Source organism: Oncorhynchus clarkii, chromosome 5, assembly GCF_045791955.1.
Source record: "Oncorhynchus clarkii lewisi isolate Uvic-CL-2024 chromosome 5, UVic_Ocla_1.0, whole genome shotgun sequence".
Lineage (NCBI taxonomy): Eukaryota > Metazoa > Chordata > Actinopteri > Salmoniformes > Salmonidae > Oncorhynchus > Oncorhynchus clarkii.
In genome coordinates, this window is record NC_092151.1 from 62,173,332 (window position 1) to 62,200,271 (window position 26,940).

The window sequence follows — 26,940 nt, forward strand, 5'->3', positions numbered from 1 at the left end:
TGAGACCAGATTGAGTGCAAAGCCAGCTTTCTGCTAAACACTGAGCAGCAGCAAAGCCCCCTGGGAGGAGGCGGGTTGTCTAAATATGTGGCTAATCTACCACAAAAAAAAGAAAAGAAGAAAGGAGAAAGTGAAAGAGCGGGAGGGGGAAAACAACACAAAGCCAAACAGTTAGCCAGCCCTATGTGTTTTAGTCTATTCCTGGCTGCTGCTCCAGGGGTGTGGGGATTTAGTTCCCTGAGGAGCACTCTGGTACAGCAGCTCTTTACTGCGTACATTACACCCTAGTGCCATTACAGCAGCCCCCCCCCCTCCTCACACACACACACACACACACACACACACACACACACACACACACACACACACACTAACATCCTGCCGCTGGCATACACACACACACACAAACACACACACACACACACACACACACACACACTAACATCCTGCCGCTGGCATACACACACACACACACACACACACACACACACACACACACACACACACACACACACACACACACACACACACAACATGCACACACTCTCACCCTCTCTCCCTCTCTCCCTCTCACCCTCTCTACCTCTTAGTCCTAACATCCTGCCGCTGGCACTGCAGTAATATTTCTGTGGCACGGTGGATCCTATAATAAGAGTGCATCACAATAAAGCTTCATAAACGTAAACTTACGGTGCCTATACCTCCCTCTTCTTTGACTTCTTTTATGACGCCGTCAGGGCTTTCAACTAATCACTGAAAGTTGGCCAGGGTAATAACACATGATATAAACCCATTAGAGCTCCACAATCCACAAACCCACTTCATTGTCATCTCAATGAATCAACAGAGCTTATTTAAAAAAAAAAAAAGAATAGCCCTGCACTCCGGAATCCCCGGGCTGTCAGACTAAATGCGGCTCCACCTGAGAGCTCATTGGCTGCTCACAACAAGTCAACTAAATAACAGCCTAAGACTCATAAATCCTGGACTCCTCTGTCTTAGACGTTATCAATCCTTAACCGCACCAGTAGCGTTTTAACATGCATATTTCATGTCTGTTGATGGCTAGAAGTGAGACCCTGGGAAAATGTTTCAATTAATGGACTGCAGACGGACATCTGTGGCTAATAAGTGCATATTAATTTAACACTAGAGAGACAGCTATGCACAGTGCATTCGGAAAGTATTCAGACACATTCACTTTGTTATGTTACAGCCTTATTCAAAAATGGATTAAATATTTTTGTTCCATCATAAATATACACACAATACCCCATAATGACAAAGTGAAAACAGGTTTTTAGAAATTATTGAACATTTAGAAAAAATAAAAACAGAAATAACTTATTTACGTAAGTATTCAGAACCTTTGCTATGAGAATCGAAATTGAGCTCAGGTGCATCCTGTTTCCATTGCTCATCCTTGAGATGTTTCTACAACTTGATTGGAGTCCACCTGTGTGAAATTAAATTGATTGTACATGATTTGGAAAGGCATAAGCCTGTCTATTAAAGGTCCCACAGTTGACTGTGCATGTCCGAGCAAAAACCAAGCCACGAGGTTGAAGGAATTGCCCGTAGAGCTTCCAGACAGGATTGTGTCGGGGCACAGATCTGGGTAAGGGTACCAAAACAATTCTGCAGCATTGAAGGTCTCCCAAGAACACAGTGGCCTCCATCATTCTTAAATGGAAGAAGTTGGTAACCATCAAATCTCAGCCTAGATCTGTCCGCCCAGCCAAACTGAGCAACCGGGGGAGAAGGGCCTTGGTCAGGGAGGTGACCAAGAACCTGATGGTCACCCTGACAGAGCTCCAGAGTTCATCTGTGGAGATGGGAGAACCTTCCAGAAGGACAACCATCTCTGCAGCACTCCACCAATCAGGCATTTACGTTAAAGTGTCCAAACGGAAGCCAGTCCTCAGTAAAAAACACGACAGCCAGTTTATAGTTTGCCAGAAGGCACCTAAAGGAGTTTCAGACCATGAGAAACAAGATTCTCTGCTCTGATGAAACAAAGATTGAACTCTTTGGCCTGGTGTCCTGTGTGAATTTAAGTATGCTCTCTCTAATTCTCTCTTTCTCTCAGAGGACCTGAGCCCTAGGACCATGCTTCAAGACTACCTGGCATGATGACTCCTTGCTGTCCCCAGTCCACCTGGCCGTGCTGCTGCTCCAGTTTCAACTGTTCTGCCTGATGCTATGGAATCCTGACCTGTTCACCGGACGTGCTACCTGTACCAGACCTGCTGTTTTCAACTCTCTAGAGACAGCAGGAGTGGTAGAGATACTCTTAATGATCGGCTATGAAAAGCCAACTGACATTTACTCCTGAGGTGCTGACTTGCTGCACCCTCGACAACTACTGTGATTATTATTATTCGACCATGCTGGTAATTTATGAACATTTGAACATCTTGGCCATGTTCTGTTATCATCTCCACCCGGCACAGCCAGAAGAGGACTGGCCACCCCTCATAGCCTGGTTCCTCTCTAGGTTTCTTCCTAGGTTTTGGCCTTTCTAAGGAGTTTTTCCTAGCCAGCGTGCTTCTACACCTGCATTGCTTGCTGTGGGGTTTTAGGCTGGGTTTCTATACAGCACTTTGATATCAGCTGATGTACGAAGGGATATATACATACATTTGATTTGATTTTGATTTGAATACCAAGCGTCACATCTGGAGGAAACCAGGCACTGCTCATCACGTAGACAATACCATCCCTACGGTGAAGTATGGTGGTGGCAGCATCATGCTGTGGGGATGTTTTTCAGCGGCAGGGACTAGTCAGGATTGAGGCAAAGATGAACGGAGCAAAGTACAGCGAGATCCTTGATGAAAACCTGTTTCAGAGCGCTCAGGACCTCAGACTGGGGCGAAGTTTCACCTTTCAACAGGACAATGACCCTAAGCACACAGCCAAGGCAATGCAGGAGCGGCTTCGGGAAACAAGTATCTGAATGTCCTTGAGTGGCCCAACCAGAGCCCGGAATTGAACCCGATCGAACATCTCTAGAGAGACCTGAAAATAGCTGTGCAGCAACACTCCCCATGCAACCTGACAGAGTTTGAGAGGATCTGCAGAGAAGAATAAGAGAAACTCCCCACATACAGGTGTGCCAAGCTTGTAGCGTTATACCCAAGAAGACTCGAGGTAGTAATCGCTGTCAAAGGTGCTTCAACAAAGTACTGAGTAAGGGGTCTGAATACTTATGTAAATGTAATATTTGTTTGTGCTTTGTCGTTATGGGGTATTGTGTGTCGATTTATGATGGAAACATTTTTTGTAATCATTTTTAGAATAAGGCTGCAATGTAACAAAATTTTAAAAAATAGAATGGGTCTGAATCCTTTCCAAATGCACTGTAGTATTTCACTGTCTAAACAGCCATTTTGGATTCAAACATGTACAGAGTGTCACAGTCCAGAAATATGTGTGTTTTTTTACATTGCAAGCAGAAACACATTCTCCTGGAGAGAAATACCTTAGTCCCGTTTTCTTTTCTATTCCCCTTCTCAGGCTCCTTTCCCCCAATCCCTTCCCACCATGCACACACACGTACACACACACACTGCTGTTACCCAGGGGCTAAATTCTAACGAGGCTCCCTCCCTGGTCAACAAGGCCTCTCATCCTGCCAGCACCGATTGGCTTCTCGCTGACCGGCCCACTCCCCTCCTGCCCCCACACAAACACAGCCTTGAATTATTCAGCCTTTGCGGCAGGCAGGCAGGGCCACGGTTGATGAGCAGGTGAATGGGAGATTGCGGGTGTGTGAAGCCCAGTGGACGGCCCAGGGAGAGGATGCTGAGGGGAAGTGCAGAGTGGCACAGCACAGTGGCAGGCCAACCTCATTTCCACTGCACTAGGTCCGCCACTCTCCCTGGCACACACAGCCCCAGCCATGCAGCTCCTTCCCGGCATCTCACACATCCCTTTACAGCTTAGCTGAGCCCAGTGGTGTGTGTGTGTGTTTATTTGTATGTGTGTTTGCATGCGTGTGTAAGAGAGAGGTGGCATGTGGGTGTGCATGTGAAAACGAGAGAGAGAGAGAGGCAGAGGCAGAGGTGAAGGGGGATATGCCTAGACTGTTGACATTACTGCTGGACCACACATACAGTACATTCAGAAAGTATTCAGACCCCTTGACTTTTTCCACATTTTCTTCCGTTTTACAGCCTTATTCTAAAATTGATGAAACAATTTTTTCCTCATCAATCTACATACAATACCCCAATTAGGACAAAATAAAAACAGGTTAAGACATTTTTGCACATTTATTAAAAAATAAAAAACATAATTAACTTATTTACATAAGTATTCAGACCCTTTGCTATGAGACTCGGAATTTAGCTCAGGTGCATCCTGTTTCCATTGATCATCCTTGAGACGTTTCTACAACTTGATTGGAGTCCACCTGTGGTAAATTAAATTGATTGGACATGATTTGGAAAGGCACACACCTGTCTATATAAGGTTCCACAGTTGACAGTGCATGTCAAAGGGAAAACCAAGCCATGAGGTCAAAGGATTTGTCCGTAGAGTCCCCAGACAGGATTGTGTCGAGGCACAGATCTGGGAAAGGGTACCAAAAATGTCTGCAGCATTGAAGGTCCCCAAGAACACAGTGACCTCCAAAGAAGTTTGGAACCACCAATACTTTTCCTAGAGCTGGCCGCCCGGCCAAACTGAGCATTCGGGGTCCTTGGTCAGGGAGGTGACCAAGAACCCGATGGTCACTCTGACAGAGCTCCAGAGTTCCTATGTGGAGATGGGAGAACCTTCCGGAAGGACAACCATCTCTGCAGCACTCCACCAATCAGGCCTTTATGGTAGTGTGGCCAGATGGAAGCAACTCCTCAGTAAATGACGCTAGCGATATGCAAGCGATACGCCATCCCATCTGGTTTGTGCTTAGTGGGATTATCATTTGCTTTTCAACAGGACAATGAGCCAAAACACACCTCCAGGCTGTGTAAGGGCTATTTGACCAAGGAGAGTAACGGAGTGCTCCATCAGATGACCTGGCCTCCACAATCACCCGACCTCAACCCAATTGAGATGATTTGGGAGTTGGACCACAGAGTGAAGGATTAGCAGCCAACAAGTGCTCAGCGTATGTGGGAACTACTTCAAGACTGTTGAAAAAGCATTCCTCATGAAGCTGGTTGAGAGAATGCCAAGAGTGTGTCAAGCTGTCATCAAGCTGGCTACTTTGAAGAATCTCAAATATCAAATATAAATATACACTTTTTTGGTTACTACATGATTCCATATGTGTTAATTCATAGTTTTTATGTCTTCACTATTATTCTACAATGTAAAAAATAGTTAAAAAAAAGAAAAACCCTGGAATGAGTAGGTGTGTCCAAACGTTTGACTAATTTGCTAAAATATATATATATATTTTTACTGTTTTTGCTTTGTCATTATGGGTTATTGTGTGTAAATTGATGAGGGGAAAAAAACAATTAGATACATTTTGGGGGAAAAATGCAAGGTGCCTAAATACTTTCCGAATGCCCTGTATGTTGCACAGCATAATCTTCTTCCTGTTCTCAATTGGAGTTTAATGCGGATTCTTTTTCCATAAAGCTGGATCCTGAATCACTGCCATCCTCTTACAGTCACCCCAGGTGACAGCACTAATAACAGCACTAATACCACAAGGAAATGCATGCTGTGCTCATACACCAGCAGCCACCTGACATAGACAATCACTGGTTTTCATCATGGTCGCATGTCCAAAAGAGGGGGTAAGGACCCTGATATGTATACGGCTAAGAGATTAAGATTATTTTCTTGGATCAGTTGGATTTGAGAGGAGGGATTGTGTGAAGGATGTGGGATTTGCTATGATGCTGAGCTGGTGTGCGGAGTGTGTGAAGTCAATCTCTGGTGGACTGAGTCCAACAGAGACCAACTGTCTCAGAAACACTAGGCAGTGTTCATCAAGCAATCTAAAAAAACGTTAGAAAAAAGCCTTTGTACACCCATGCTTTTATTTAGTGGCATTAACACCAAACTAGCTGACATTGTGATTGCTTGTCTGCCCCATAACACAGGCACATACTTTTATTTAATGTAACCTTTACTTAACTAGGCAAGTCAGCTAAGAACAAATTCTTATTTTACAAACTGGCCAAACCTTCCCCTAATTTGGACAGCGCTGGGCCAATTGTGTGCCGCCCTATCTAACTCCTGATCACGGCCGGTTGTGATAGAGCCCGGGCTCGAACCAGGGTCTGTAGTGAAACCTCTAGCATTGAGATGCAGTGCCTTAGACCCCTGCGCCACTCGGGAGCCCACACACAGACACACACACAGCCACACACACCACACTTGCACACAAACATATACAGTACTGTGTACAGTACACAATAACACACATACAGATCAGTGATGTGAGCGCTGTGTGATCACGACAAGCTGCCATGTGCACATGTTTTTCACAACACCCCACTCTCTGTATCCACAGAGGGCCCTGACATGATGGCAGTGTACTGTATGCACCTGGACAGCTGTCAGAACCTGTCCCACTCTGTAGCCACACATACTCCCCTCCTGGGTCTCTCTCTCTCTCTCTCTCTCTCTTTCTGAACCGCATAGATATACATTCCAGCTCAGTACACAGCCATCAGTGCATGCTATTCATTTCTGCAGCAAATGTTTTCCTGGGGACTCGGACAATAGCCCTCAGAATATTGTGGTGAGCAATTACTGATGAGTCCATGAAAGGCCAGGTAGCATTATGAGGGAGTGTGTGCAGGGAGGCAAGAGGGAAATGGTGGGCCTGAAACTCAGTTGCCTTTACGGGTTCTTGTATACACCTAGAATATGTACTATATGCTTTTATAAACTGGGTGGTTCGAGCCCTGAATGCTAATTGGCTGACAGCCATGGTATATCAGACCGTATACCGCGGGTATGACAAAACATTTATTTTTACTGCTCTAATTACGTTGATAAGCAGTTTATAATATCAATAAGGCACCTCGAGAGTTTGTGATATATGGCCAATATACCACGGCTAAGGGCTGTGTCCAGGCACTCTGTGATGTGTCGTGCATAAGAACAGCCCTTAACTGTGGTATATTGGCAATATACCACACCCCCTCATGCCTTATTGCTTAAATATACTGTCTATATTGATTGGGTTTCACATCGATCAGATGGCAATCACATCACACATCTTTAAGTGGGGGGACAGCCAGCGGTGAAGGAGTTAATGACAAAATGCAATCGTTAATAACTCATAACTCCTCTCCTGGGGAATCCTAGTTTACATTAATTACACCATAGCCCCTGGCAAACTGCATATCAAGCAGTATTTTTCAAACAAACAAACTGGCATATCTACTTACCATCAGCACAGAGCAACGGGGGAGGGGGGGACTGGATGGCTGGCTGGCTGTTTGACTTGATGGCTGACTGGAGAGAGGCCGCAGAGCAGAGAGAAGCTTTTCCAGCCCACAGAACACACAATCCACAATGCACTGAGCACAGCCAGCCTGCTACACTACAACATATCTACTACACACGTTGTCTCACTCATCTATCCCTTTATCATTCCCTCTCTCTATCTCTATTTCTGTCCATGGCCCTGTCTCCATTTCCAGAACATGAAAACAGACATGCTACTATCGGTTCCTCTCTCTTCTGAGTACACTAGATGGAGCACGTCTCTGATGGATTGATGGTAGCAGTGTGTTCCCAGTACTGGTACAGTGGCTGGAGCTGTGATAGTGTCTGTGTTGTTCCCGCAGGCCCGTGTTTCTACGTTGTCGTCGTGACTACCGGAGGCAGTACAGAAACACTGTTGAGCGTAGCTGGTGTAGCTATACCTCCGACCACCCATCTGATTCTCTTTTTCCACAGGGGAATCTCGCGCTCTGTTGGGGGAGGGGGGGGGCATGCACCTGCGTATGTGTGTCTCGGTGGGGTTTGACACACGGCAATGTCTGCCTGTTCTATTTGGGTGACATGTTATGTCTCAGGAAGAGAGGAGGCAGGGGGTCTCCACGGGGCTAGAGCAGGAGAACGGGTAGCTGTTTCACAGCACAGTGGGGAGAGGGGAAGGCACCCCCATGCTACCCTCTGTGTATTCACCATGAGTAGAAGTGATACTCGGTGGGATTACAACTCCAGGTCGGGCAGTTGAAGGGTTGGATTTCTGGAAAAGTACCATCCTACAGTACAGTGTAGGATATTAGTGGGGAAGACCCTACAAGACTCATGCGACGCGAGAACGCATTCTCTTTCTAGGGATTGTATGAGTAGCATAGTTTGTTGGATGACATTGTTTTGTTGGATGCCCCAATATAGGTGCTTGATTAGCATTTTATGCATGTGTTTGTGCCTGTGTATCATAACTGTAACATGTCTACCAGCAAAGACAAACAGATGCAGAATATAACAAACATACACGCAGAGAAAGGAGTTGAGGAGTTGCACAAGGCTGTTAATTCTCCCTGACATGGCTTGGTGTTCTTTAATATGTTGTGAATGTTAAATCTTGCAGAGGACAGATGGTTTGGATACTGTGTTTTCCCTCCCAGCCTCGGTGCCCCCGTACCCCTCGTTTATACATTCATCCACATCTCGCCTTTTAATCCCAGTGGTGGGTCAACCCTGACGGATGCCCTCCCAGGCAGGCAAGGGGGCGCAATTAGCGACTCCGCGAGACAGAGGGGACTACGAGCCGGGCGGAATGTGATGGGAAATAATCCCCCTCTCTTTAACGCACTGCTAAACACAGTTATAGCCTACCGTGAACGCATCCCTTGGCGTTCTCTCAAAGAACAACTTCTTTTTTATCATTTTTTTTGTAATGCTCTTTAAGAAGAAAAAAAGCCCTCCAGGCTGGAGCTTGGCAAATCTGAAGGATAAAAGAAACAACTTGTTTTCCGAGAAAAGTGCCAGAAATGTTCAAAGTTTGCAGTGTTAGTATTTGCATGTTTAATGTGAAACATGTGCCCTTTGGCTAGGCTTCTTCTTGTATTATTCCACAGAGATGGGGGTTGGTCTGTCTATCTGTGATGTTCTTCTGACCCGGTAACGTTGAGCCATGCTGTCTGTCTAGCAGACCCGGCTCTACTCCGCTCTACTCCTGACGCTGACGGTGTCCTTGTCACTTGCTATCTGCCATAGTGGGGGAAATGGTAAGAGGACTACTCACACACACACACACACACACACACACACACACACACACACACACACACACACACACACACACACACACACACACACACACACACACACACACACACACACACACACACACACTGTGTACAAACACAGAGATGCACACACTACACTACACACACAGATACTGTGCATAAACACGCACGCATACCGTGCACAGATATGCACACATTTTGTTTATAAAGGCAGTAATCCTACCTCACACTCACACACAGTGCCCTTTCCTATTTTCAAATTGTCCCTTTCATCCCTCGTGCATATCATTTCTGTTTTCCCCTTCGTCTAAGTAAACAACAATGACTCACTAAGCCTTTTGTAAAGAGACCAATTTGAGCAAATGCAAAGAACAAATGAATTGACATTTGATGGCATTGCCTCAGAAAGTGCGAGTGGAGTGCATCTGATCAATGCTGGCTATATTCCCCGGAGAACAGACACATTAAACAGTTCAAACCGGCCCTTAAAAGCCTGGATTATTGATTGAATCATTTTCCAAAGTATTTTTTATTTGTATTTTTTATCTCTGGGGCTGAAGCAGGTTGGAGTAGGCTGGTAGGTGGTGGGTGGTGGTATTTTCTGTGTTCAGATGGCATGGTGGTGAAGTGGGTAGAGACCTACCCCTGGCAGTGTTTTCTGTTCATGGAGGGCGTTCTGGGCTTTGATGGCCGACTCGCGGGCGCAGTAGGTGAGGAACGCGCAGCCTGAAAAACAGAAAAGGGGGAGATATTAACACAAGTCTATCTGAACACTGGTGACTGAACACTGGGGACTGAACACTGATGAAAAGAAAGGACACTAAACACGGAGTGGCAACACTAGCTCAGTCACAGAACAAGAGGAGACTGACAATAGATATCAACCCTAGGTCAGTTACTGGGCACAACAACACTCGGCAACAACTGTGTTCAATCAAATCCCCTCCACCCACAACATTGGGTCCCCATCAACCTCGCTTAGTCTCAGGCCCTTGTCAGTCATGAAAAACAACACCCTGGAAAGGGGATGTGTCCCTCACAATGAGGCAGCAAGAGCTGCTCCTGGGGAACAATCCCTCCCTGCAGACAGTGTCAATGCAGACATACACTCGAGTTTCTTCCTGTCTTCAGTTGGCCTTCGGGCTGAATGCTCTCTCTTTCTCTCTCCCTCCTCTCTCTCTCTGTGCCTTACTTTCTCTTGTTTTTCTCTCTCTCTTCTCACTCCCTCTCTATCTATATCTCTCTATCCCAGCCCCAGTACCATAGATCAGCCTCTCCCTGTCCAAAGCGCCTACCATGCTGCCGTGATGCACAACACTGAACCCTTCTGACAGCAGTAGAGACAGCGAGAGGGAGCAGGGCCGCAGGACAGAGAGGGGGAAAGAGGGAGGGATGGGAGGACTCGAACACTGTGCAGACGGTGGGAGGGATGGAGGGTGGGGGGGGCAGTGCTTCAGGCCTCAGGGCTCCCTGAGCACAGAACAAATGCCCAGCCACAAGAACACCAGGTGACTACCACACATACACACACACTGTCACTCTCGCCCACTGTCTGCCAAATAAAGAGCTCCTCCTGCTGGCAGACAGCCCAGAGAAATGAGGTAGATGAGGAGAGAGAGAGAGAGAGAGAGAGAGAGAGATTAAAGAGAAAGAGAGAGAGACCCCAGAGAGGTATTGATCCAATCATTTACCCCTGACTGTCTGAATAAATACATTTGGTAGTGTTATATTAATGAAGTTCATGTCTGCATATATAGATTTGGTAGTGTTGTTCATGTGCGTTACCACACACTATCTATCATATTTCTGCCATTTTAGAGAGAGTTTACTAGAAACCATCACATTTCGGATCATATTTCAACGGGAAACATAGTGGGTGGTGATGATGGTGTCTTTAAAGAGACAATATTCCTATCATTCCCGATGTGGCATATCACATCACCTTCATCCGTCCATAAATTCACCCTCTCATTCAACATCTCGCACCCTGTAGCCTGGCTGTGTTGCTTGCTTATGCATCTATATTTTCCCTTGAGCAAAGCTACATAGACTTTCAATGACCCCAGCATTCTTCCCCCAGCTATTCTTTTCTCAGAGCCAGGTCAGTGCATTATAGTAACCTCTGCTACAGTGCTACACAAAAAGAGGGGGTGTTTTGTCAGGCATTGATCCATTGATTGGCCAGGCCGTGTTACATCCCTATGCCCTACGGCCCTATACAGCCCAACCGTCTCGCAGCACAGCAGGCCTGCTAGTCCCTGCTCTCTGGGTCTGTATGTATGTTATGGATGGACAGTGATGGAGTCTGTCAGAGGTGACCACCTCAGTCTTAAGTGGCTGACTGCCTGGAGTCATGGTGCATCTCTCTTCACACCCCACCCCTGGTCCCCACCGGCCCTAACCTAATGATTTCCAATGGCTACCAAGCAGATCACTCTATTATGATGCTTTCTTCCCCACATAACATCATCCCGGTCTCACTGAGGAGACCATGGTACTAAATGGGGCCGTGTTGCTGTTGTTATTCTATAGGAATTATGTTGTTGGTTTATTTGACAAGTGCCATCCCTATCTCTCACTGAGCAGGGCCTCGTTTGCATATTACAATCACAAACACTGCCCAAATTGGATTTATTCGTTAATGTGTAACACATACGGCATTGAGAATAAATTAATAACAACCATAATGCCAACAAACAAAGGGGAACATGAACTCCATTTAAATGTGCTTCTATGTTCTTTAATGTAAGCCTTAATAAGAATCCTCTGGCCACGGGCGAAAGCTCGAACAACTTCCTAATTGGAATCCAAACATGTACAAATAGCCACGTTGCATTGCATACCAAGTGCGGACGTCGGAGCCTGATGAAATGGTTTGAAACGCGACAAACAGCGATGTGACCCAGAGAGAGAGGCTGGTGGTGTTGCTGACGCAGTGAAGGGAAGGCACAATGTGGAAAATATGATCCTACCGAGGCATCATTTGATACCAATCTAAAACAGCCCTTATCTCACACGTTGATTTCTAGTGGAGAATCTCCTCTTCCTCTTACTCCTCCTCCTCATCTGCTCCCATATACTTCTGTCTGACGTGTGGCTCCACTACATCAGCTGAGGTAGCTACAGAGAGGCTACAGAGAGGCTGCAGTGCTGATCAGGCTAGAGGGACATATGGGGGCATTGGGGTGACTGTCTTTCTCTCCCCAGCTCCACTGTGTTGAGATGGTTTGTAATTAAAGAGACCTCTCCTCCCCTCTCCTCTCCTCTCCTCTCCTCTCCCCTCCCCTCCCCTCCCCTCCCCTCCCCTCCCCTCCCCTCCCCTCCCCTCCCTTCCCTTCCCCTCCCCTCCCCTCCTCTCCCCTCCCCTCCTCTCCTCTCCCCTCCTCTCCTCTCCTCTCCTCTCCTCTCCCCTCTTCCCTCCTCTCTCTGACAGTAGCCATTTGCAGGGTTATTTCCTGCCGACAAGGCCCTCCATTACTAGTGCAAAAGGGAACGTGTGTCTGATCCAGCACCTTTGGCCCTAATCTGTGAAGTGTAGGTAATTCCTGCTAAGTGTAGAGGTCCTACTGATAAACCCATCACCGTCCCCCCCTCCTCTTACTCTCCTCCTACTCTTCCAGAATCAGCACTTATTCTAAGAGCCTACTACATTCAGTCCCTACTGTCACACACAGACGCAGACACACACACACACACCAACGCACACACACACACAGCCCAATGTACACATAGGCACCACAGCGTCTCTCACTCCATCTTTCTATTCCCTCTCTGTGCCCCAGAGGACCCTGCCCCAGTGTAATGAAAAGGTGTGAACTTCCCCTCTCCTTGGCATTTACTCCACCAAAAGTGTGAATGTAGCAGAAACAGAGCCAGCCCTGGCTCAGGTCTTTAGTCGCTGTCTGCCCGCTCCCTCACACTTCATTTGCACTCTGTGGGAAATGTCATCGCCGAGGGTAGATTACTTGCTTACTTCATTTACTGCTGGAAGGGCTTTCTGAGGGCCCGGAGCCCAAAGTGCACATCATCAGCACTGATACAATGTGATTATTACCTGAATCAGTGGCAGGCGTGGCGGAGCTCTGTGGCGTAGATTGACTATGAGGGGTAATCAGGGCTAGTCTCAGAGCAGTCCTTACTGCTCTAATCCCTCCCTCACCCCCCAAATCCCTGATCCCAGATCTGCACGCACACAGCCAACCACCAAGCCACTGCTCGAGGAGAACAAAGGGAAAAGGTGGGGGTACTTTCCAAAGAGCTTTCACTCATTGTTCCGACAACAATATTTTCCCTGCCCCAGCCTAATTACCTTGTAATGAGTGCTGTAATATAAGCAGTACTCTAGCGTAACCTGTAAACCTTAATTAAGTCAGGCACGTTAAAGGGAGCCGCATGCGGCTAGGCCTCCATCCTCCAGCACTGCACCCTCCTGTACTGTAATTTCAATAGTCTCAAGACACTTCCTCTCCTTGTCTCTTTATCTTCCATCTGCTCTAATATGAAAGACCTCGATAGGTGAAGGAAAAGTCCAATTTGGCAGGCAACATATTGCTTTCACCTGCATCCTCAAGTCACTACAAATGAAGGTGGGGTGAGACAAGGAGCGGAAGAACACTCAAGACTGTTGAGATCCTTTACGCTAGTCAGGGAGCAGAAGGTATCCTAGCAGTTAAGAGCATTGGGCCTGTAGCCGAAAGGTTGCTGGCTCGAATCCCCGAGACAATGTGCCTTAACAGTAACGGCTGCAGTAAGTCGCTCTGGATAAGAGTGCCTGCTAAATTACTCAAATGTAAGAGGGCCTGGTGTCAACACTGGTAACGGACCCTGGTAGCTTCTGTAACCCCTGGTGAAAGAGACCGAGGCCATTGATTTGTTGCTGTGCTCAATCATCATACACTACGGCCCCTGAGCAGGAAATACATCCTGAAGGACACACTACAGGTCTGTGTGGACCAACACAGTTGTGTGCGTACAGTAGAGGACTTGTGTTTGTACCAACTAGCTCTCACAGTCTCATGTCAGAATTAGACCATTCATCCATGTTTCTCGAATGTCATATTTCAAAGTTGTTGCAAAAGGTTTAAGTTTAGGTATTAACTCAGAATTCTTAAGGTTAGGCATTGACTCCAAATGGTTAAGGTAAGCGTTACGGTTTGGGATAGCCATAAAACATTGCTTGAGTCAAACTTGCAACCTTTGGAATCAGTGGCAGATGCTTACGCCCATCCTTCATCCCCGTCCACAACGCCCTAGTAAAACTAAAACCGACTTGAAGGTAGCAGCGCTCACTATGGTTTCCATTCCATCTCCCGACGTCCTCAGACATGGATGGACGTTGAATACGGACTTGTACCACGGGTGACCTGGCTGGTGTGTACAGTAAGGGTCTCGGCCTCTCGGCTGGGTGGCGGCGTGCATAATGAGGATGAGGAACACTGTCAAACTGAATCATTTCTTCTGAAAGAGGAATCAATAGAGTACAAATCCGTTGGGGGGAAAAATGGGCTGAGAAAATAGGCCTTGACAAATTCACACATACTCAACCACAGTAGGTAATTCAGTATTTGGTTTGTAAGGTTGAAGGTTCTCTTGGGCAGTGACTTAAAAACAATACTACTGTAAAGTCCTATAGGGCCAATCCTGTGGTGGGAACTTGGCACCCACAGTGGATGTAGCTTTCCTGTGTGGACTGACTAAATGAATGATCTCAGCCTGCTTTAAGCCTGTGCCAGGCCAGCATTATAAATACATCCAGTGGCCTGCATCCCTGATGAAGAAGCTAATTGACACCATTAATGGATGGGGTTTCACGGTGCAGTAAATACTGTGTCCGTTCACAGGCCACGTCAGGCGTGGGTGGACTGACTGAGAGAGGAACATGGCTTAGACTCCTCATCAGATGGAGGGCAATGGGAGTTTACCTGCCAAGTCCCCCCTTAGCCCACAGCTAAGGGATTTACAGGGGAATCAATAAGAAGTTTTCTGTGAGCCCCATCAAGGTCAGAAAACTGCATCTCTTCCTCTTCATATTCTATAACAGGCCCTGGGAAAAACATGAACATGCCCTGACCATAAACACTGCATAGGCAATACTACGCCTGAAAAATACTATAGGATAGAAACAAAAAGGAAAATATATATTAGTTAGCCACATTGGCATTTTTGATGTGATACCCACACTATTACTGTCTTGTTTTCAAAAAGCGATTTGAACCTCGAGTCAGATCAATTGATCAGAGTAAATTCACATTAGTCAAAGATAGGCAGTTCCAAACTGACTTGGTCTGAGAGACAGATCCGTTTTCGAGGTCCTTTGATTTGACAAATTGGCAAAGGTGTCTTTAAAGATGAAGCTTCAAAGCTCCAAGGCTGGCGATAAAGAGAGGGATGAGAAGAAAGACGCCCCCCTCTCTTCGCCCACTACACTGCACTTAATTTCTCAGCGACCATTCATGCGGCATTTGGAGAAAACATGAATTGCACCTTTCCAGATTCCTTACTAAATAGACTAACGAGTAAACCTTGCTGCACGCTCCTGTCTTTTCGACTAGCGATTATGTGCTTTGAGGCACAAAGCAGATTCCTCATATACACACAGATTTTAAATTACGTGCAACATGCCAAATATTACAGATTTTTTTCCTCTCTCCCTGAGCATTTTCTTCCTCTGACTACTGGGCTGGAATGATAATAATCATTAACACAGGTGGTCTTGCAAATGAGCAGGTGCCACCGTGTTAATTGTATTGATGTATTTCCTGGTAACGGCGGTGGCCAGCGGTACGCTTCCAAAAATGTCTCGTCCTTTAAAGCCGACCACTGGCACGGTGAAAGAGAGAGAACCTTCTTAGCTCGTCAGTTAAAGTGCTATAAACTCTCAAGGTTGTGGAGCCAAAAAGCTGCCAATATACTGTAGATAGGATAAATCATCTGTTATTAATCTAGTCATTTTTTTTATTATTAAGGCGCCGTTATCACTATGAGTAGTCAAAGATGGGAAAGCTGCCATTTTGTAAATTACTATAAGACGTACATCACCAGAATTGCAGTGACAAAGTCATGGGTCCTTAATTAATCTAAGCCCTTTAAAACCAATTATTATTCCTACATGGCATGAAGCCACTTTACTGTACATACTGTACATCTGCACCTTCTGTTACCCTAATTCCAACATTCCTGTGAGGCATCTCCAATACACTATACTGTAGCACCAAGCCATTGGCAACATGCTGTTCCAGAAGACCTCTCTATCTGGCAGTGGAGCGATTAGAGCGTTACCACTCCTCCATAGGATGGAGAGATGAGGAAGTGAGAACAAAGCTGGAGGTGAGGAATAGAGAACCCCCCCCACAGTGGGCTACAGCTGCTTTTCTCCCTCCCTCACCTCCCTCCATCTCCCTACCCTCTCCCCGGTATGGGAGCAGTCTTTAGGGGGAGGCTGGCAGGCAATCAGTGATGTCATGCCAGCAGCACAGCGATGGCAGCTTAACCTATTTTCGGAAATACCACAGATTTCTATTTATAATCATGCTGAACAGCGTGCATCTCCACACGTCCCTCACGGACCAAATATATTCAGACATTTTCCATCATAATGGGTGTTTTCATTGTTTCACTGTTGATTTGTAATTAGTTATCCAGGACATATGTTCGTAATAGCAGTATTACAGAAATATATTACATTTACACATTTACATAAGTGGTAAATAGGCAGTGTAGTGGAAGTAGTGGTAGTGGTAGTAGTAGTAGCAGCAGTAGCAGTATTACCAGTTATAGCCATGGTAGAATATTTATATTAGGAGTTGTATAAATAGTACTAACTGCCTCTAGGACTAGTAGTAGGTAAAAACATAGCACATATTAGGCAAAGTCACAGAATGGCACTTGATCCAGACAGAAACTCAGCTACTGCTGTCTTCAATCATTGGGCATCTTTTGAGTGCAATATCATTACATTTTAAGTGTCAGAATTTTTCAGCGACAGCCATGTACAGTATGCTATGCATTAAAGCAGCAATATATAACTTTTTGGGCCACCTGACCAAATTCACATAGAAATGTGCGTTATAGATCTTTCACTCATTGAAAGCAAGTCTAAGAAGCGATAAATCGGTGTTCTATTTCTATGCTTCCCGTCTTTTACATCTGGTTTTGTACACCAGCTTCAAACAGCTGAAAATACTATATATTTGGTTATTGAAAATATATTTCACAGTGGTTTAGATGGTACAATGATTTAATACACTATGCATTGCTTGTTTTGTCATACACACTGAAATTAGCAACCAGGAAATTTAATTAACCAATCAAACAATTAATTTGACTTTGTTTTCACCAATCTAACTACTGTACATAACAACATAATGGTAATAATTTACTTGAATGGTAAATCTCAACTGATAAACTGGGTAAATCAAAATGTACCCTAGCCCAATCACAATACAGGTGAATGCATATTCAGTAGGAGGCATTGGGCTTGTTTTGGCTGATTTCATGGGGCTACAGAAGACAAAACAATCTCGTTCCCTTCAATGTGGCACTTATTTTATTGTACCGATCAACAACATTTGCATAAAAGTCGCTTCTTTTATAAAAGAGTGCGCTGTCTCTTTAACCAGTAATGACGTCATTCAGAGCCAAGAGGGTTGCGGCCTGTTGGAGCCCTCAGTTCGCTGAGGCAATACATCTTTGGCTGAGGGAGAGACTTGGGGTAGACATGCTCCAGTACCTTTGGCAACTAAGAACGTATCCGCTTTGGGCTTGATGTGTAGTCCATACATGCATAATCTATGAGCAGAATTACCCTTTTACCTCAATTAAACACAAAATCCCAAGTTTGAAAGCGACTGTTTTCTTGAAGCTGAGCCATGCCATTTTACCCTACATTTCCCTCCAAGTGGGACAGCACCCTAGCAATTTGAGTTCTAGCCAATGAGCTTCAGCCCCTCGCATTTGAGTGACAGCTAGCAAAAGGCCTGCCCAGCATTATTTAATGAGATTGCAGGGCGGGCCCAACGGCTTAGTGGACACAGCAGCGAGAGAGAGCGAGAAATTACATGGTGCACCTATCTGCACATAAGTGACTTAGCAATTTTTGGGGACCACTTTTGGCTTGTGACTGCTACTTTCAGAACTACTGGCTAAAAAGTATACAAAACTAACAGAGAATCTCTTTAAGTCAATGGATAAAGTTTTTTGGTGGCAATCAGCTTTGAAATCAGCATATTTTGCGTTACGGTTTGCATATTATCACAAAGTACTAGGGTAGTGAATTGATGTTCGTTTCAGCTGTAAGCTAGCAAGGAAAGTCAGCCTACAAAGATAGAAGATACCGGTATCTTCTTGCATTGTAAAGATATTCTAGCCTGTATGGACATTGTTTTGCAAACAGTAATTAATAGTTTCAACATTAAAAATGTCGTGTCACATTATTCAAGTGTGTGAACTTCTGTGCAGCATGAGTGGGGAGCTAAACATGATGCAGTCCAGACTCCCAGCGCAGGCTAGCAATGAGTATGGGGAGCAGGCACAGTGGCTCCGTTTGGGAAATTGGCTGTGCTAATAGACAGACTTGATCCGTGAGACACATTTGACAGAATTACCAAAACATAACACAAATTCTAGCACCGACCTGTTTTCATGTTCTAGTATCGAAAAAGTACAGACGTTTCGGTATACAGTGCAACACTAAGCAATAGTATAAGTAGTAATAGCAGTATGATGAGCAGTAACATGTCTGGTATTACTGGTGGGTTTGTCTTGAATCAGCAGCTCAGGGGTGATTTTATGTTATACATCTGCTAAACTTGGCCTCTGCACCTACACCTTAAATCCCTTTGTTTAGGTCCCCAGGCCCTCCACAATAGATACAGCTTTAAACCTGTCTGAAGACTACTCCATAGACCCAGCTGTCACGCTCAACACAACACCTTAGGATAGAAGCAACCATTTGTTTCTGCTGCTCTGACAATCACCTCATTTTTCTCATTCCACTCATCTATTGTGCCTGCCCTTGTGTCACTTGTCTTCTGTCCACTTCTCTGTCTGTCTGCATACAGTACATGTGTCTGTGCTCCCTCCCATCCCGCTCTGTCACGTCTGCCTGGCTGACACTGGCCACCCTACATACAATTATGTCTCTGCGACTGCATTAAGGCCCCATTCTAAGATGGGATGGCTTGACTAATCTCTGATTGTTTTTACTAAAACAGGGGGATAGCGGGTTCTCCAAGGGCACAACACTGTGAGAAAGACAAATAACAGGTATCTTATTATTCTCCCTGGCTTGTACCAAAGAGGCTTTATCACATGACTTCTCCTGAAGCGTTCCAAAATGGAGAGGGATTATCACAAAACATTACATTCAAATCTCCTCAACGTTGTTATTTCATTTTCCCAGCTTCTAAAATGAGTCAGTGCCGGCCAAGCTCAAACACAACTTTAAAGGCCCAGGGCAGTCAAAAACGTGATTTACCTGTGTTTTATATATATTTCCACACTATGAGGTTGGAATAATACTGTACAATCGTGAACATTATGATAATGCCGATTTATTGTAAGAGCCCTTTCGAAAAGGCCGCCTGTAATGTCAACCTGTTTTGTGGGAGGGAGCTTTGGCCTTCCATGGTGACATCACCATGGAGTAAATTAGTTAATGGACCAATAAGAAAGAGAGTTCCAAACCTCTCTGCTAATAACAGCACATTTTCAGTTTTCCCCTCCCACCTCAACCACTCCCAGACATTCTTGGTTGAAATTCTTGGTTGAGAAATTGCTCTTTGCTAAGAAGTTAGTTTATTTATATATTTTTTATTAAAATGGTTTTAAAAAATTATCACAGTAAGGTACTTCATTTGTATCTAGAAATGATTTGATATTGAGATAAAATTGGCTGCATTGGACCTTTAAAAGAACAGAGAGCATTACTTACAGAACCATCGCCATTCTCACAGCCTTTATCTCTCCTCTCCTCCTTTCTCCTCTCCCCTCTTTCTACGGTACACTCTGCTCTGCAGGAGATGGCACTCCTTTAAGCTCAGCACCATACAAAATAGATAGGCCTCTATCCTCCTACTTAGCCCAGTGGAGCATGGGTAAGAAGGTGCTGTACTTTTACCACCCTACCATCTACACCTTTTAAAGAGAGAAGTCGGCAGACTAAAACATTTTGAACTGTCTCCCTAGTTCTTACTGCATGTATTTTAGTGACCTAAATCCTTTGAACTTTGAAGCGGGAAAAATACTTTGGAAATGTATTTTCATCTTACTTTGCTATCATGCTTAGCAAAACAAAACCAACAATAAAGCATTGATTAATTCAAAGCCCCTCTAGCAAGGTCTCGCTTGAAATAGAGTTTTTAATATAAAGGGATTTCCTGGTTAAATAAAGGTAAATAAATAAGAGAAATGCATTATTAATTTAACTTACTGACAAACTATTCAAGTTGCACAGCATGCTATAAAAGTAACATGCATGAAAATAGGACCATTTATGACAAAGACTACACCTCTTTCAAAACATTTGCATGAAGGCTACCTCAAAATCAGCAGAGTCATTGTCAAAAACATTCTGTGAAGTTAAAACATGGATCCAAAGTCGAATGTGTAACTTACGAAGCATAATCAATAGCTTTCTTCATCACTCTGTGGCACTGTGACCAAAACCTTGATTTGACATCACATCTCCAAATCAAATCAACTGTGAATAGGGGGTGTAAAACAAAACCAAACAGGAAAGGTCACCCAACCCAAGACTCAATGGCGCAAACATCCTTGATGATGACCTCCAGTCCAGACAACAGCTGATAAAACCACAACTGTGAAATCACCCACAACCAAGGTTAATGGAAACCAATTCATTTCATATGCATGTAGCTGTGGCTACAAGGGCTACCAGGCAACGTCTCAAAAGACAGTCCATGTTTTCCCACAGACGTGCCCATGTCTCTGCTGTAGGCACCCTCTGAAAGCAGCAAGCACGTTGATAAAAAGGTCACTGAATAACAGCCGTCAAAGATGCCAGGAATGTCCCCACCCTCCCACTCACTCTGCCACCGGTAAGTGTGTGCCCAACGGACACGGGCCTACAGCAGAGACAACGACCTACAGGACTACAGCTCATCCTGAAGTCAAGGCCCACAGCTTGTCCTGTCAGAGCCAGTTGAACTGCTACATCTTTTACGAGGAAACCCTGTTGCTTATTACAATATCTACAGACATGGGAGGGTTGTGAACGGAGCTCGGGTATTGTATTAGTCTGGTGACCTTCACTCGGTGCCCAGATTCACGTCAACATGGTTTTTGCTTATAAATCATTGGATCAAAAAGGGGTGTTTTAATTCAATTGGGCTTTGGGTTTTAGTCCAGATATAGGTGAAGTGAGACCAAACCTCAATATGAACAGGTTGTTTTAGTTTTTTTGGTTCTCTTTTTTTTTCTTAATTTGGCTTAAAGCCCATTCTAACCATGATGACTGCATATGCATCGAATTGCGATGGCTCCTGTGGAATTAAAGTTCTGTAATGTTGTCAATATAACTTTAAACGTTTCCACCTGTGCGAGATCTAAAATCTGTCAAAAGCCTATCAATAGGATGTCTGCATGGCTGTGTGTACCATCCCAGCAAACCAAAATTGGTTCTGGGAAAGTTCCCAGAACATTCGTTAGGTTACGGCAAATGTTCTCGTAACACAAAAACCCGTCCAGTCGTGCTGATGATTATACAATGTTTGTATAAAACATTCGCCTTACGTTGCAAGAACATTCCTAGAACTAATGTAATCTGTTCATTAGTTAATTAGGTTAGTGGAAATTGTGGGAACAATCACAAAAGATATGTTCGCAAAACACAAAAACTGTCCTGTTTCAAATCAAAATGTATTGGTCACATGCTCCGAATACAACAGGTGTAGACTTTACAATGAATGCTTACTTACGAGCCCGTTCCCAACAATACAGAGTTCAAAAGTAAGACACATATTTGCTGAATAAAAAAGGAAATAGTAACACAATAAAAACCATAGCTCTACACAAGGAGTACCAGTACCAGGTCAATGTGCAGGTGTACAAGGTAGCTGAGGTAATTGAAGTAATACAGTATTTACATGTGGGTAGGGATAAAAGTGACTAGGCCATCAGGATATACAGTATAATAAAGTAGCAGCAGCGTATGTAAACAGTCTGAAAGTGTGTCTGTGTGTGTGTGTGTGGCGTCAACATGCATGTGTGTGTGATGTGTGTGTGTTGGAGTGTCAGTGTAGTATGTGTCAGTGAGTGGGTAGAGTTAAGTGAGTGTGCATAGAGCCAGTGCAAGAGTCAGTGCCAAAAAATGACGATAAAGAAATCAATAATTAAGGGGTCATTGTAACTGTTCAGCTGTCTAACAGCTTGGGGGTAGACGCTGTTCAGGAGCCTTTTGGTACCAGACTCCAGTACCGCTTGCCGTGCGGTAGCAGAGAACAGTCTATGACTTGGGAGGCTGGAGTCTTTTGGGGCTTTCCTCTGACACCACCTGGTATAGAGGTCCTGGACGTATATCAAGCAGCTAGTCAAGATGATCTCAATGGTGCAGCTGTAGAACCTTTTGAGGATCTGAGGGCCCATGCCAAATCTTTTCAGCCTCCTGAGGGGGAAGAGGCTTTGTCGTGGCCTCTTCACAACTGTGTTTGTTTGTTTGGACCATGACAGGTCCTTAGTGATGTGGACACAGAGGAACTTGAAGCTCTCGACCCAGTCCGCTACAGTCCTGTCGATGTAAATAGGGGTGTGTTCAGTCCTCGATAAGCTCCTTTGTCTTGCCCACGTTGAGGGAGAGGTTATTGTCCTAGCACAACACTGCCAGGTCTCTGACCTCTTCCCTATAGTCGTGTCTTTGACAAACATAATGATGGTGTTGGAGTCGTGCGAGCCCACGCAGTTGTGGGTGAACAAGGCATACAGGAGGGACTGAGCATACACCCCTGAGGAGCCCCCGTGTAGGATGTGTTGTCGACTACCCTCACCAGCAGGGGCAGTCCCGGCAGGAAGCCCAAGATCCAGTTGCAGAGGGAGGTGTTCAGTCCCACGGTCTGTAGCTTAGTGATGAGCTTTTTAAAAATGTATTTTACCTTAATTTAACAAGGCAAGTCAGTTAAGAACAAATTCTTATTTTCAATGACGGCATAGGAACAGTGGGTTAACTGTCTGTTCAGGGGCAGAATGACAGATTTGTACCTTGTCAGCTCGGGGATTTGAACTTGCAACCTTTTGGTTACTAGTCCAACGCTATAACCATTAGGCTACCCTACTGCCCGTGCTTAGAGGGCACTATGGTGTTGAACTGAGCTGTTGTCAATGAATAGCATTCTCACGTAGGTGTTCCTTTTGTCCAGGTGGGAAAAGGCAGTGTAGTGTGCAACAGAGATTGCATCATCTGTGGATCTGTTAGGGCGGTATGCGAATTGGAGTGGGTCCACGGTTTCTGGGATGATGGTGTTGATGTGAGCCATTACCAGCCTTCCAAAGAATGTCATGGCTACAGATGTGGGTTCTACGGGGCGGTCGTCATTTAGACAGGTTACCTTGGCGTTCTTGGGCACAAGGACTATGGTGGTTTGCTTGAAACATGTAGGTATTACAGACTGACCAACCAGACTTTAATCTGTTCTTTAAAGGTTTCCAGGATGTTTCATTCGGTTGTGGGAACAGTCTGGTTGGAACATTGTGAAGAAATCACAAACACTGAAATCATCAAAACACAAAAACTGTCCAGTTGCGTGGATGATTCTACATTGTTTCTTTAAGGGTGCAAAAAAAAACATTCACCTGATGTTACAAAAAAATTCCCAGAACACATTTAGTCTGTTCTTTAAAGGTTCCCAGAATATTAGGTTGTGGGGATATGACAAGAGATAGGTCCCCAAAACACTAAAACTGTCCAGTTGTGCTGACATTCAGATAATGTTAGTATCACAAAACATTCCTTTGATGTTGCAAGAATGTTGACAGAACAGCCTTTCTGAGTTCTTTAAAGGTTCCCAGAACATTTAATTAGGTTGTGGCAACAGTGTGGGTACATTACAAGAGATAGGTTCACAAAACACAAAATATGCTTAGTTGTGATGACATTCATACAATGTTTAAGTTAGGTTGCACAGGATATTCCTATAATGTTGTAAGAATGTTGACAGAACACATTGTCTAAGTACTTTCAAGGTTCCCAGAACATTTCATTAAGTTATGGGAGTTGTCTGGGATGTTGCACTAATATTCTTGTATTATTCACATAGGTTGCTTAGAACATTCCCACAACGTTGCACAATGTTCCACAATTTCCAAAATAAGTCAATTTTATGACATTCATAGCATATTTGCTATAGGTTTAACATAATATTCCATTGATGTTTACGCTAATATACATATTACCTTGTCTTGGAGGTCCTCAGAACATTTCAAGAACATTTAGAAAATGTCATATTTAAGTATTAGCTAATATCTCTACAACATTCTCAGCATACAAAATTGCAGCACCTTAATGCAGATTGGAATACATACCAATTATCTTTCTCTCCAGATTTAATGACAAGTTGCATTTGAATGTGATAGAGACACATAGCATTTTAATTTGTAGCACATTTAATCATACACACCCGACCATCATTTTTACACTAAATATGCACATGTGGGGTTTGAACCTGTAATATTTGGTTGCCAAGCCAGGTCTTCTGTCCTCTGCACCACCAGAAAAGTTCCTTGTAGCTTGTTTCTTCACTATATAGCCGTGCAGTATGGTCAATCAGGTATTCGATGCTTCCTTTTTGGCCTTCTTAGACATAACTAATCCAAGGACATACTGGTAACTAGGTTATTCACAATCACTTCACCCATCCGCTTTACAGAGCCTTCAGAAAGTATTTATTTATTCCACATTTTGTTGTGTTAAAGCCTGAATTCAAAATGTATTGAATATTCTTTTTTTCCACCCATCTACACACAATACCTTATAATGACAAAGAGAAAAAACATGTTTTTAGACATGTTTGCAAATGTATTGAAAATGAAATACAGAAATATCTCATTTACATAAGTATTCACACAGTATTGTGGAGTATCTACAATGTTGTTTATCCATCCTCAGTTCTCATATCACAACCCATATCACAACCCTTCAATCTGTCAATTCTGTAACTGTTTTAAAATCACCATTGGCCTCGTGGTGAAATACTTTAGCAATTTCCTTCCTCTCCGGCAACTGTGGTAGAAGGACACCTGTATCTTTGTCGTGACTGGATATATGATACACTATCCAATCCAAAGCCTAAATAATAACTTCACCATGCTCAAAGAGGTGTTCATCGTCTACCAATCGGTGCCCTTCTTTGCGAGACACTGAAAAACATTGATGGTCTTTTTGTTTGAATCTTTGCTTGAAATGCACTCCTCGATTGAGGGACCTTACAGAGTTATGTGTGGGGTATAGAGGTGGGGTAGTCATATCACAAATCATGTAAACGACTATTATTTAACACGGAACGAGTCCATGCAACTTATTATGCGATTTGTTAAGCACATTGTTACTCCTGAACTTATTTAGGCTTGCCATAACAAAGGGGTAGAATACTTATTGACTCAAGATATTTCAGCTTTTAATGTTTTATTAATTTCTAAAATGTTCTACAAACTAAATTCCACATTGTGGGGTATTGTGTGGGTAAATCAGTGACACACAATCAAAATTGCATACATTATAAATTCAGGCTGTAACAAAAACATTTGGGAAAAGTAAAGGGGTGTGAAATCTTTCTGAAGGCACTGTATATGCTGCGTACATCTGGACCCATATTTACAAGGTATCCAAGACTGAGTGCTGATCTAGGATTACTTTGCTTTTCAGATCATGAAAAATACAACAAGGGGGACCGTATCAAGCGTCTCAAAGTAGGAATTATATTTTGGGTATGTTTTAAAAGTTTTGGGAACATACAGTGCCTTCAGAAAGTATTCACACCCATTGACATTTCCACCTTTTATTGTGTTACAGCCTGAATTTAAAATGGATTAAATTGATTTTTCCGTCACTGGCCTACACACAATACCCCATAATGTCAAAGTGGAATTACATTAATAAAAAATGAAAAGCTAAAATGTCTTGAGTCAATAAGCATTCAACCCCTTTGTTATGGCAACATTTGCTTAACCACTCACATAATAAGTTGCATGGTCTCACTGTGTGCAATAATAGTGTTTAACATGATTTTTGAATGACTACCTCATCTCTGTACCCCCACACATTCAATTATCTGTAAGGTCCCTCAGTCAAGCCGTGAATTCCAAACACAGATTCAACCACAAAGATCAGGGATGTTTTCCAATGCCTCGCAAAGAAGGGTGTCTATTGGTAGACTACAAAAGAAAAGCAGACATTGAATATCCTTTTGAGCATGGTGAAGTTATTAATTACACTTTGGATGTGGTATAAATACACCCAGTCACTACAATGATACAGGCATCCTTCTTAACTCAGTTGCCGGAGAGGAAGAAAACCGCTCAGGGATTTCACCATGAGGCCAATGGTGATTTTAAAACAGTTACAGAGTTTAATGGCTGTGATGAGAGAAAACTGAGGATGGATCAACAACATTGTAGTTACTCTGCAACACTAACCTAAATGACAGAGTGAAAAGAAGGAGGAAAAATATTCCTAAACATGCATCATGTTTGCCATAAGGCACTAAAGTAAAACTGCCAAAAATGTGGCAAAGAAATGAACTTCATGTCCTGA

The 26,940-nt window shown here is 44.1% G+C and overlaps 1 protein-coding gene across 4 annotated transcripts in view; it reads right to left on the bottom strand.

Moving 5' to 3' along the window:
* Positions 1-26,940, bottom strand: part of LOC139409159 (CUGBP Elav-like family member 5) — a 251,431-nt gene that overhangs the window by 215,525 nt on the left and 8,966 nt on the right. For all 4 annotated transcript variants that reach the window (XM_071153936.1, XM_071153935.1, XM_071153934.1 and 1 more), the window contains exon 2: positions 9,826-9,908. In XM_071153936.1, the coding sequence (XP_071010037.1) occupies positions 9,826-9,908 (83 nt within the window). The remainder of the gene's footprint in view (positions 1-9,825; positions 9,909-26,940) is intronic.